Source organism: Hydra viridissima, unplaced genomic scaffold (genome assembly GCF_058129835.1).
Source record: "Hydra viridissima isolate aposymbiotic clone 2 unplaced genomic scaffold, HvirCarnegie_v1 scaffold_10, whole genome shotgun sequence".
Lineage (NCBI taxonomy): Eukaryota > Metazoa > Cnidaria > Hydrozoa > Anthoathecata > Hydridae > Hydra > Hydra viridissima.
The window spans coordinates 11,272,501-11,286,087 of NW_028324309.1; the positions used below are offsets into that span (position 1 = coordinate 11,272,501).

General features: G+C 29.4%; 1 protein-coding gene across 3 annotated transcripts; it reads left to right on the top strand.

Moving 5' to 3' along the window:
* The first annotated feature begins 16 nt into the window (after positions 1-16).
* Positions 17-10,054, top strand: LOC145180955 (xylosyl- and glucuronyltransferase LARGE2s-like). Of its 3 annotated transcripts, none has more exons than XR_016456235.1 (18): positions 17-283; positions 676-887; positions 1,058-1,229; positions 1,771-1,805; positions 1,908-2,003; positions 2,246-2,329; positions 2,436-2,513; positions 2,700-3,067; positions 3,267-3,423; positions 4,618-4,699; positions 8,044-8,168; positions 8,301-8,416; positions 8,562-8,595; positions 8,671-8,777; positions 8,937-9,009; positions 9,132-9,259; positions 9,380-9,637; positions 9,756-10,054. XR_016456235.1 is itself a non-coding variant. In XM_090099831.1 (18 exons), exons 1-18 carry the CDS (start codon positions 142-144, stop codon positions 9,823-9,825), a joined length of 2,178 nt encoding a protein of 725 aa, XP_089955957.1. In that variant the 5' UTR covers positions 17-141; the 3' UTR covers positions 9,826-10,054. The 3 variants fall into 3 exon arrangements, 2 of the variants coding, with proteins under 2 accessions (XP_089955957.1, XP_089955958.1); XM_090099831.1 differs by having other exon boundaries at positions 9,380-9,478; XM_090099832.1 differs by having other exon boundaries at positions 679-887; positions 9,380-9,478.
* Positions 10,055-13,587: the final 3,533 nt, after the last annotated feature.

Below are 13,587 nucleotides of genomic sequence, written 5' to 3' on the forward strand. Positions count from 1 at the left end.
CTGTAACTGTCAATAACTTTGTTTGTATGTAGATAAAAAAAACTATTTCTATTCAACAGCCATTTGCATAAAGCAGATTTCAACTTAATCATCAAAGGCACTTGCAAAAGAAAAGGTTTTCTTGTATGAGAATGATTGATCATGGTTAGAACATGTCGTTTTAGTAAGCTCATCAACATATTGGTTTTCTTTTCTGTATCATGCTCTATGTTGTTGATTCTATGGAGCTCAAATCTTGACAAAATAGTGAAGAAAAGTGACAGACTAATTGAAAAAAGTAATGGTAAGAAAATGGTTTTTAACATATATATGTGTGTGTGTGTGTGTGTGTGTGTGTATATATATATATATATATATATATATATATATATATATATATATATATATATATATATATATATATATATTTAAGCATTAATTTTTCTTGAGTATAAAGTTTAATTTTTAGAGTTACTAAGTTATGTTACAATTCTTTAAGTTGTTTTATAAAAAAAAAAGTCAACCAAATAATAATTTTTCCAAGAGCTGTTTTTTAAATTAAGTTGTGTGTGTGTTTGTGTGTGTGTGTGTGTGTGTGTGTGTGTGTGTGTGTGTGTGTGTGTGTGTGTGTGTGTGTGTGTGTGTGTGTGTGTGTGTATATATATATATATATTATAAATGAGGAATTTTTCATAGAAGCCTACAACGATGATGAAAATGTATTAAAATTTCAAACCACGTTCCATTTTTCTGATCCTTTACAAAAGGAAGGTAAACTTGCACTTGATCAAATCAATTTTTTAAAGAAAGAGTTACAGTATAATCAGCAAATCATTAGTGAGTTAAAGCAGCAACATGCTAAAGATGACAAAAAAGATTGCAAATCTTATGGATTGCCCAATTGCCAGGTATCTATTATCAATATTTTATTAAACTTTATTTTGTTCATTTGTATTAAAAATTTATATAAAAATACATAAGTTTATATAAAAGTATGTAAAAGTTTAAACATGTATTTTAAAGTATGTATGTCTTATGTAAAAGCATGGTATTGTATTTTTTGCATTGATATTCATAGGTGATCCATATTGCAATTGTATGTGCTGGTTATAAAGAAACTCAGCGTGTTGTAACACTCATCAAATCCATACTGTTCTATCGGCGACATCCTCTTCATTTCCACTTTATTTCAGATGTAAGCGGAAGACATGTTTTGCAAGTTTTATTTAAAACTTGGATGTTAAAGCAAGGTATCATTTTTTGATTAAACACAATTATCTTTTTATTGGTTAAATTTAACTTAGTTAAATGCAAGTTTTATTTAAAACTTGGATGTTAAAGCAAGGTATCATTTTTTGATTAAACACAATTATCTTTTTATTGGTTAAATTTAACTTAGTTAAATGTAAACACATTGACAACCATTTTTATGCCTGGCGAATTCGTTACAAATTATGACTGATATTGTAATTGTCTTTTAGTTGTTGTTAGAGAGTAATGGAGAATTTAAGAGTCTGTAGCTAAAAAAAACCTCTCAAATATTTTAGTATAGAAAAATAAAATGATTTTATCAATCATAAAAGCCAATTTCTTTTTAATATAAGTATTCTCCTACACACTTCAACTGACCCTTGTCAGTGAGCAATAAAAAAGTTTGTAAAGCTTTTTGTAGCTTGTGGTTGAGTAGAAGTAAAGATACAACAAACATTTCATATAATCAGTGACTATCATTCTGTTTTGTAACTAATCTGTTTTTATATTTTTTTTTAAAAAAAATTGAAACATTTTTAGTTGGAGTAAGTTTCTATGATGCTGAAAAACTAAAAGTAAGTTTTTTTAAAATATCTTTTACTATTTACTATTGTTGTTTATAGTTTCTTATTATACTTCTTTTATTTGTTTTTTAAGCAAAATGATAAATATTTTAGGCAGATGTAGATTGGATACCTAATACTCATTATTCTGGAGTCTATGGGCTAATGAAGTTGACTCTTACTAAGGCCCTTCCAGAAATATTAAGCAAGGCAAGTTCAAGTCAATCATTTAAAAGATTTTTAATTTACTGCATAATTGTTATGGAATAACTCTATGGAATAAATTGTAATAGAGTTGTAATAAAAGTTTAATAAACATTGGTTTAAAAAAGCCCTTTCAAACAACTTATATTTTTTTAATTAATGATATGTTATGGTTAGTTTAAATATTAAGAAATATTAAATATTAGCTTAAATATTAAGAACAAATGATAATTATGTTTTACAATCAGGTCATTGTGCTGGATACAGATGTTTTTTTCTTGACAGATTTAGCTGAACTTTGGAGTTTGTTTGAAAACTTCACTAGCTATCAGGTAAATTTATGTTTCTTTTTTTCTTTTCTTTAAACTAAATACAGATTTTTTTCTTTTTAGATATAAACACAATTTCTTCAAAATAAAAATTTTTCTAATTGTTTAGGCCATTGGTTTGGTTGAAAATCAGAGTCAATGGTACACTGGCAAACTTTGGAAAAAATATAAAATATGGCCTGCTATAGTTAGTTTATAAGTTTTATTTTTTTGAAATCTTTGTTTTTAAAATTTAAACAGAAGATTTTTTTTTTGAACCTAAACTTGCTGAAGAAAACTCACTGAACCTTTTAACTTTTTACTTGCCTGTAATTTAAATATGTAGAGAGTATATTCTATTCAATATTCATTCTTATGTCCACTGTTCATTCAGGGTCAAGGTTTTAACACTGGTGTGATGCTGTTTGATTTACAGAAGTTGCGTAAAATTCAATGGGCCCATCTTTGGCGCATGACTGCTGAAAAACAACTTTTGAGTTTGCTCTCTGCTGTTCTTGCTGATCAAGATGTTATTAATGCTGCATTGAAAGACAACCCTCAAATTGTTTACAAACTACCATGTCAATGGAATATTCAATTGAGTGATAACACAGAGAGTGAATATTGCTATAATGAACAACTTGAACTTAAAGCCATACATTGGAACTCACCTAATAAACACATTGGAAGCAAACACAAACATGTTGACTATTTTCGTAACATGTATCTTACTTTTCTTGAATACAATGGAAACTTGCTTAGGTAACTCTTTCTGCACCTTAGATTACTTGCTTCAGTCAGAAAGCAATGTTGTGAACTAAATTTCAACATACCTAATTAGTTTCAGTTTTTCTTTATGGAAAATGCATTTGAAGGGTGAAAGGGTCAGGCAAATGCATTTGGAGGTAAAAAGTAATTAACTTTTTACAACATTGTATTGTTTTTTCTTTTTCTTTTTCAGAAAAAATGTGTTTTCCTGTCACATTCCTGGTGAAAACATTACAGCCATTAACAAAGAAAAAAAACTATCAGAATATGATCAATGTTATGATATTCAAATGGAGCAGTCAATGACAAGGCGTGTTCATTTATTCTATATGGATTATGACTACAAGCCTGTATGTGTTATTTTATTGTTTGTTGAATTTTATTTTGTTTTTTAGAAAAAGCGTTTCCACTCTGTACTTAGTGAGGTTGCTTATTTAAATATAATTTAATAAATTATATTATAGTATATACAGCAGCATGCAAAAGTGTATAAAAAGCTAGATTTTTTTGTCATAGCTTTTTGTATTTTCACTGAAAATGAATGAAAATTTTAACAATTGCTATTCCAGTATGACTACATAGTTAACTCAAATATAATTGTAAAATATAATTAACTCAAAAAATGGTAAGTTGTAACAAGAAGAAATTCAAATTTTATCGAAAAAATAATCATGAAGAATTTTTAAACAGTTCCATATCCCACGAAAAAATCAAAATTTTATTTAAAAAAACATTTATAGTAAAAATTAATTTACTGGAGATAATTACTAATTTAAATTGAATTTAAAAGATAATGGAAGAAAGATTATTTAAGAAAAGAAAAAGAAATATTAAGAATACATGTTGTTGAGAAGAAAATTCTATAATTATTATAAGCAAATTTCTGAGCTTATATGTGGCTAAATCAACAAATAGTGTACTAGTTGAGAGATATAGAAACTGTAATGTACTTGAAAACAACCATTGCTCAGGCAGGCTAAAGATAACTACAGAACATCAAAACAGAATTTTGATAAGTCAATTAGAACAAGATCCTTGAAAAAGTGCTGTCAAATTAAATGAATTAAATTAATTTAAAGAAGTGTTTAAATTTAGAGGCTATCCAACAAAATATTGATGTGTTGTTTGAAAAAATGTGAAGAAATTAGAAACATCTCTTTTTTGAATTTTTTGTCATTTGTTTATAGACTTTTGCATGATTATGTTTTCAATAAAAATTGAATTTCTTCCCTTTATTACAAGTTATTTTTTTGAGTTAATTATACTATGTAGTCAACTTGGAAGAACAATTGTTAAAAGCTTCATTCATTTTCAGTAAAAACACAAAAAGTTATGAGAAAGAAACCTTAGGTGTTTATTAACTTTTTCAAGCCACTGTATATATAAAATAAAATATATATAGATAAATATAATATTAGATTTTACTATTATTCTTTATACACTACTACTGGTTTAAATTTAAGTCAATGGAAGCCTTTTAAATGTTATTTAAAATATTAACAAACTTAACATATTATCTTATGCTAACTTTTTTCAATATCTAGGAGGATGGAGATGTAACATTGGTGACTCACTTATCAATGGATAGATTACAGATTTTAGAGTTATTGTCCCAGCATTGGGAAGGTTAGATAAATATTACTAATTCTTGTTCTAATTTTCAATTTTCAGCCAAAATGAATTAGTGCTTAATCTAGTGCTGACTAAATATCATTTTATCTGTGTTTATTTCAAATAAATTTTCAGCCAAAATGAATTAGTGCTTAATCTAGTGCTGACTAAATATCATTTTATCTGTGTTTATTTCAAATAAATTTTCAGCCAAAATGAATTAGTGCTTAATCTAGTGCTGACTAAATATCATTTTATCTGTGTTTATTTCAAATAAATAAGCAAAAAAATTTTAAAAAAGGCAAAATAAATAACGTACATACATGTTTGCCTAAAAAAGATAAGCATTAACATTACAAAACATCCAAACATTATTCAATGCAATCCCAAATATTTTGTGGGACCTATGTAATCTACAAAAAACCAGCTTTATCCCAACAAATGAGGGGAATTCACTTTCCTTGCAGTATTTTTCTGTGTATTTCTTTCTTAATCCAATTCTTTTTTCCCTTAAACAATTACACTTAAGAATACAATTCTTTTAGTGAATTAAATTTGAAACTTTTTTTCTATCATGTCTTTTTGATCAACACTTTGTCTTAAAAATAATAATAATATGTAGCATTTGACAAATGTGTACTTTTTAGAAAGTTGGAAAGATTAAGAAAGTTTAAAAAGCAAAATAAAAATTACTTAAATGCAACGTTTATAAAAATTTATGTATTTATGTAACTCTTGTTGTGAGTTGCGTGCAAATGGTTAAAAATTTATGCTTAATCTTTATGCTTGATCTTTAAATCTTAAGGTTTAATTTTGTGTTACAACTGTTACCAAATGACATGTCACCATGTCTAGAAAGAAAAGCAAGATGGCTGTGCAGAATATGAAACTTGATGCTCATTTTGTAACTGAGTATTTTGTAATTTTCCATTATTTTCTTTGTTTATGTATCCCCACAAAGTTTTTGATAAAGTTTTGAATGATAGCCAAGTATTCTTTTTGAGCTTTTTGACACTGTTGATGATGAGCTGCAAATCTGTGGAGCACCCAACACCTGCATTGACTTTTTAAATTGATAGACATAGAAATGTCTCAATGCAGCTGATCAGTTTATGTCATTGATATTCTGATTACTTGATGACAAATGGAATCCTTAACTTGGATTGGAATTGTAAAGAAGGACACACTTTAAGCTCTGTTTTTTAATTCAGGTTTACATCTCAACAAATAATTTCTATTTAGTTGAGGTGTAAATCTGAATTCCATATTTCTTTAACTTATGGCACAAAAAGTTGCTTTCACAGCTAAAGTATATTTTATTGGTAATAAGAAACCTTTGCTCTGTTTTAAGGATGTTTTTCTCATTCTTGAGTGCCTTTGAGTTCTGAAGCCATTTTTGCTAGTCCTATCCACTAGTCCTATCCACTAAACAAACAAACAAACAAAAAACACTGTTCTTTTAGCTCTTTTCGAGCCAAAACCAAAAAGATAACCAAATTATTATTTATGACATATTCACTTAGCCACATTTTTTAACTCTTGAAGGATTGCCTGCTTACTTTGTGAAGAGCTAAAAATGTTTGCAGCTCACTAAGCCTAATTTTGACAAAAGTGACAAGTGACTTAGGAATGGTGAAACTGCCACAGATATAGCAAAAACATATAAGGGTTGTTTGGTACTTGCAGTGTGAAATATTGGAGACAGTTTAAAGAAAGGAAGTAACTGTATGTTGAAAGGAAATAATTATATTTATACAAAATAAGTTAAAATGTCAGCTTAGAAAAACGAAAAACTTGTAAGGTTTGTTGAATTCTTTTCTAGTTGCTTTTTTAAAAAAAGAACTTCTTCCCTAGAATTGTTCAAATATTTAGTGGAAATGTTTGAAACAGCAACACATGTTCTAAACTGTGCCCTAAAATCTGTTCAGTCATCAAATCATGAAAGTTTAGAAAATTATTTTCAAAAATGAATTACACAATATCAATTGGGTTCAAAACTTTATGGTTGCATATAATTAGTAATAACTTGAATAATACTTAACAAATAATTCCAAAATTTTTTAAATTGAAGTTTATTGCATCATTTAAAGTTTTTAAAAATTTTGTACAGATTTCAAAGGATGTTTAGAAGGTAATCGAATTTTTTTAAGAGGAAGTGCCATCATGGCCTGGGTCTTGCTTTCAGTGACCTTTTTCAATGCTGCTATCCATTTTTTTAAAAATTCTTTGTCATCTTTTGCTGATTTATTGTTTTTCAACAAGATTCTTTTTACAAGTGCTCAGTAACTCTCGATTACGTGCTGCTCAGGCAGTTCAGAGGCACCACTCCTTTGTCTTCTTGGAGTAGTGGATCATTGCCAAATCCAGCTAAAGGATAATTGCCTGTTAATGGCAAAAGCAAAAAAAACATTTCTGAAGACATTCAGTGATGTACAAATTGGAAGTCAAAGTCTTTCAAGTGATGACTGGAGCACTCTTAAGGCCACATGAGCAAACTGCTTGCCACACAAGGATCTTTGGAGCAAATTTTTCTGTCTGAATATACTTAAATTTGTTGCTGACATAGATACCTTTTGTCTGATTATAATATTGATGGCCAGGCAACTGTAAGAAATCCTTTTTGCAATACGTTTTGTTGTCCTTAATGTGATGCATAAATATTCTCAGTTGAAAAGTTTGATGAGCTTCCTTGTGCAGTGGATTGCTTTTAATTCTGCATCAATTCTTGTAATTGACTGGATGAGTGAATTCACTTTGGTTTGTCAACAAAACTTTTCTTCATTCCACCACCTTTTTTCTTTTGATAGTTTTAGTCTCCTTGTATCTCTTTGTTATGTCTCTAACTGAAGATTTAGCAACTTTTGACAATTTTGCAATTTTTAAAGATAAGTAGATTTTGAAGAAAAATGGCTAATTATATCTGATGGGAAAGTTTTAAGCCCAATCGATAAAGAAATGACTTACAAAAAATAATTCAGCAAAACAAAATATTATAGAATCTCAAAAATTATGGTTGCAAAAGCTTAGGGAGGAACTCAATTTAACAGCATGTGACTGTATTGCAGAGAAAAAGTGCAATTTGAAACAAGTATGAACTGGTATACTAATGCCAATTTGTATAAAAATGCACTATTTTTTAAAAAGATGCAGCAACAAAAATTTCCCTAATATATTACAACTTCAGTTTCAACTTTAAAAACAAAGATTTTTACAGTTACCAACCTACTTTTAATTGGTTTTTGTTTAGTAATTTTTAAATATCAACCTGACAATCAATTGCATTACTGACCAAGCTATCTAATCATTTTGAAGTCATAAAATAATTAAGCATAATTCTCATTTATTACTATTGTATTTAGGTCCAATGTCTATTTCATTATATGCATCTGATGCAGAAGCTCAACAGTTTGCACGTTTTTCATCTGTTTCTAATTTTCTGAAGAAAAGAAAGAACATAGGGTTGCATATTGTATATAAGGATGGAGTAAGAAGTTGTTAGCTTTAGATTGATTAGTTATAAGGGTTACTGTTACACCATAAAGAAACAAAAATAAGTATTTAAAAGCTTTTTTAATTTTTTCTCTAAAAGAATATTAATTTTAACATTTCAATTTAGGATTTGTATCCTGTAAATTACTTACGAAATGTTGCACTTGAACATGTACAGACCACCTATGTTTTTCTTACTGATATTGATTTCTTGCCTATGATAGGATTGTACAACTACTTAAGGTTTCTTTATCTTTTAAATTGTTTTTCTAAACAACAAATGAATTTTTTAGAGGTTATTATTGCTAAGTTTATTAAATAAAAATATGGTTATTACTTATTTTTTTACCCAAGTATCAATGTTACTAAAAATTGCTGTCATTTTTAGAGATCTTGCAAAAGATACAGATATGGAGAACAAGGTAGTTTTATTTTTTTCAACGCTTTTGATATTGCCTCTTATAAACTAAGAGTTCAATTAGTTGTATTTTATTTAGGCTGTAGTTGTTCCTGCTTTTGAAACATATCAGTACAAACTTGATTATCCTCAAACTAAAAAGCAACTAATCGATTATTTGGATTCACAAAAAGTAGATACTTTCAGGTTGTTATCATTTTTAAGTATTTCTAGATGTCTCAAACGCGCATGCGTGATTCTTTTGCTCTTGATACCTGAAATACCTAAAAAGTTTTCCTCCTTTAAAGACATTTTTGATTGTTGAAAATCCAAACTTTTTTAAAACATAAAGACAAACTACTTTAGGGGAAAAGTTTGGCCACAAGGTCATGCTCCTACTGATTTTAATCGCTGGAAAACAAGCTCAAGTAACTACGAAGTAAGTGTTAACTAAAGGTAGTTGTGATAATATTTATGATTATTGATAGACATGTTAAAAAAAAAAGCTGAACAATTTAAAAGGTAAATTTATTTCTATGATGAATTATTTCTGTTATTTAGATCCGCTGGCAGGTGGATTTTGAACCTTACATACTAGCTAAGAGAAATGGTCTTCCTCTTTATGACATGCGTTTTGTTGGCTTCGGTTGGAACAAAGTGTCTCATATAATGGAGCTTCACGCATTACGGTTTGTTTGGTCTTAGCACTCTTTTGTTTATGCGTTCTTATCTTAGGTTATATATACTTTACTTATATCTAAATTGTTAGATGTTGCATAATAACATTCAGATGTTGCATAATATTTCAGGTTTAAGTTTGTTGTAGCTGCAAATGGTTTCATTATTCATATGCCGCATGCTCCATCATTTGATATAACTAAATATCGCTCAAGTAGCCAGTACCGTAGGTAGGATATTTCTAACTTTACAAAAATGATATCTTGGTTGACACTTATCAACAAGACTCATTATCGTTTCAATATCGCAAGTCACAATGTGACCTCGATTGTCTCAATTATGCTGTCGACTGAATTAGTGTTTTACTGACAACTTTCAATTTCTAGCAGGTATTATGACAGACTATAACTTGAGTTTCATGGTTTATTTGGGGGCATTCTGTGATGACCCCTAGAAAGTTTTTCTTTGGATTGTCTCCGAAAATTAAACATAACTATTGTTTTATAGGTGTTTACGTCTCCTTAAGCAAGAATTTGAGTATGAACTGAAACAAAAATACGATGTCAAGTTTCTGTAAAAATCGTTTGTTTATAACGATGTCTAATGTGATAAATATCGTTGTCTAATGTGATAAATATAGTATTACAGATATAGTTTTATTATTTTACCTATATTTAAGGTTATTTATTTTTACGAAAGTTTTATTTGAAGCTTTTTTGTTATCTTCTCTTTTCTAATCCAAGGAACATAAAATATTTTATTGAAAACCATGTAAATCTTTACGAAATCAAAAAAGTCAGAATTTATTTGTCGTTTTTTTTGTCAAAACATTTGCGTTGGTACAGTCGGCCTGGGTTTTTCAAAATTTCCGTGAGCATATCTCGCATATTTTCTTAAGTCTTTTTTACAGGGTTGCCACCAGATAAGGGAAATCAGGGAAATTCAGATACAATCAGTGAAAATTTTGTAAAAAAAACCAGGGAAAATCAGGGAAATTTTAAAGTTTGTACTGTTTTTTTAAATGTTTTCTAATAAAAGTTTTCCTTTTCCAGAGTACCAGCCTAAACATAAACCGAGGTTAATTTTTAACATTCTTTAACAAAATCGCTCTTATTTAGAATAGTACAAATTTTTAAATTTAAAATGGCAACTTATTTCAAAGAAGAATGGCTCTGTTTGTGATCCTCTGTTTGAGAAATAGTGCAAAATATGCTAAGTTCAGCTTAATTTGTCAAGTATGGGCCGGAGAGCTGTGATAAGTCACATGGATGGCAAAAAACATGTTTAGAAGTCAAAGCCAGTATCTTGCTACTTCCAGCTTGCACAGTCTACATCTAAAAAACAAGCAGTTCTTATAGTAGATCAATATGATGAAACTTTTTTTAGAAAACTATACTGTTTTGTATGCAGTACAGAACAATTTCTCGTTGAACTTGTCTTATGAGAATAGTCTACTTTATCAGAAGATGTTCCCCTATAGCAATACTGCTAAATCTTATGAGATGGGTAAAATAAAACTCAATTATGTCATTAATTTTGGTCTTGGGCCTTATTTTTACAGGCTTTTAACAGAAAATATCAAAAAATCTCATTATTCTGTTTCTTTTGATGAAAGCCTGAATGACTCTTTTCAAAATAGTCAATAGGATCTAAATATTCGGTTTTGGAACAGCGATCATGTTGAGCCCAGATACTTTGAGTCTAAATTTTTAGTCCACCCCACCGCAAAAAATTTACATGAAAGTATGACCACATCTTTGGCAAGAATTGATGGCATAAATTTGACACAACTGTGTATGGATGGCCCAATTGTGATCTGGTTGCTTCTTAATCTTCATGAAAAGCAGCATGAGCAACAAGAGCTACCTCAACTTCTTAACATAGGGAATTGTAACCTCCATGTAACCACATGGTGCTTTCAAATCTGGTTTGATTGATTTGAAAGCACCATGTGGTTACATGGAGAGAGATTGTTTAATTTGAGAGAATGTTAAAAAATGACAAAGTATTTGGAAGCTCTTCCTAAAAGTAAGCAACCAAAATGCAAGAGTTATGAGACAGTCCTAGAGGGAACGGAAGATGAATTAACTTTGCCTAAATTGAACTTTTTGGCTACATTGCTAGTTTGTTGCAGGAAATCTTACTGACATGTCAAACAGATGCCCCGATGATTCCATTTCTTTTTGAAGATTTGTTTTCAACTGCTAAAAATTTAATGAGTTTAATAATCAAACAAGATGTCTTTAGCAGCTTCATCAATGGCAGACAACTTCAAAAATTTGATTTCACTAAAAAGGAAAATTTTCTACCATTAAAATTAATGACAATTGAATTTGCTGCATAACGTAACATTATGGAATTGAGGAGAAATAATGCGTTATCTCAGGATGTGATCAGTAAATTCATGAAAGGTTGCAGTTTTACTATTAGTGGAATCCTGGAAAAATTATTTGAAAGAAGTTTGAACCGATCTTCTTTTCTGGAAGCAACTGGTTGCATCAGTCCAGAGTCCATTCTTTTCAAACAAAAAGCTGATCTTCAACATATGAAACCTGTACTTCATCTTCCTGCTTACATATCATTTCAAATGAATGTGGTCAAGCTCTCATAAAATTTTCAAAGTTGTTAGAGGAAAGTTCATCTACTCTTTTACCAGCATTTAAAAAATTTCACGCTGGAATTCGTTCAGACAAGTTTTATTTCGAAACTATCAAAGTTGGTGTAGATTATGAGGCTTTGTCTAAAGTCGGGCAAGTATCAATTGAGAGAGATATTAGTGAATGTTTGTGATATTAGTGAATTTTCTTTTCAGTGAAAACATGAAAGAAAACTCACTAATACCTCGTCACACTTTCAAAGATTTCATGGTGTCAAACAAATTGAAGGCTCACGAAGTAGAAATTAACAATGAAATGATAAAGGCTGTTCGTAGTGCCTCGTTGAAATATAAAAGCTATATAGAGGAAAATCGAATGTTCCAAGCGAAGGAAAAAGAAAATAGCGTGACGATGTTAAATCAAGAAATGTCGGGACTTAAGGAAAAGGAAAAAGTATGAAGTGAAGTATGTAAAACATACAATGAGGAATTTGTTGCAATTACCCCAAGAAAGCTGGCAAACAGACAGATATTTTACAAATGAAACTCCTTCTTACAAAAGGAAATGATTGCAAGCGAAAGTGTGAGGAACATGAAACAGCAATAAAGCTTGAAGAGGCTTTGGTTACATCGCACAAGAAAAAAAAAGAAGTCGAAGGCAAATATCTGTATTTTTCTAACTTAAAATATTTTGATTTTTTAACGTTTGATTATGTTTTAAAAGTACCTTTATTTAAAGTATTTAACCATTTAACAATATTAATATATTGATATTGTTAAATGGTTAAGAGTGTAGCCAGTAAAAGAATTCAACATTTTCAGTAAACTAAGATCTAGTTCAAAGCGAGAAACATAAAATTTTAAAACTGTGAAATACGTTTGCTTTACCCTGAGGTAGTCGTTAACAAAGCTTTAGAGCAATGCGATATTCTAAGTTTATGTTTTAAACTTTTTTGTTATTGAAGAAACTCTAGAACGCGTTCCAACTTCTGATATTGACCCAACTGATACAAAGCTAAATAAAATACTCAATTGAACTATGTGAACAATTTGAGGTACAACTAATTCACGAACCAGTTGCGGACAAAGAGACATTGTTTTGCAAGGATGTACTAGTTTTCATCTATGTGAGCAAACAAGAAACAGATTTCCATTTTCAAAAGTATAACCGCAGATACTAACAATCAGCCAAATTAAATTTAATGTTTTTATGTGCACGCTTTTGCCACTACCTCACATATCAACGTGCTTTAAAAGAGTTCTTTCTCAAGTAAATCTCGTCAAAACTAAACAAAAAAAACTTCTGCTTAACTATGTGGAGCAGTTCCCTATAGAACACCAGCTAAGCAACCGGTTGCCAGAGCAACGTCACTTGTTTAATAGCATTCGTGTATGACTTCGCGTAAAAATTTGGGCCATGGTAGATTTGTAGACTTCTAACACTCTCGACTAAAGTAAAGCTTTAACAATAAATCTTAGATCTCCTGTCATGAAATATATATACAATTTACACTTATTGTTATCTTCTTTTATATTCCTATTCTTTAACTCAAGTTTCTACATTGGTCATTGTTTTAGTGTTCACTAAAAAAAGTTTCAAAGATTTTTTTTGTATGCTGTTAACCTTTTTTCTTGCTTGATATCAGTTAATAACAAGAAGGTAAGAGCTAGTCTTGAGTTTACAACATCCCTAAAATCTATTTCTTTACATGCGCCTTCAAAAAAAACATGTAATAACTTCTC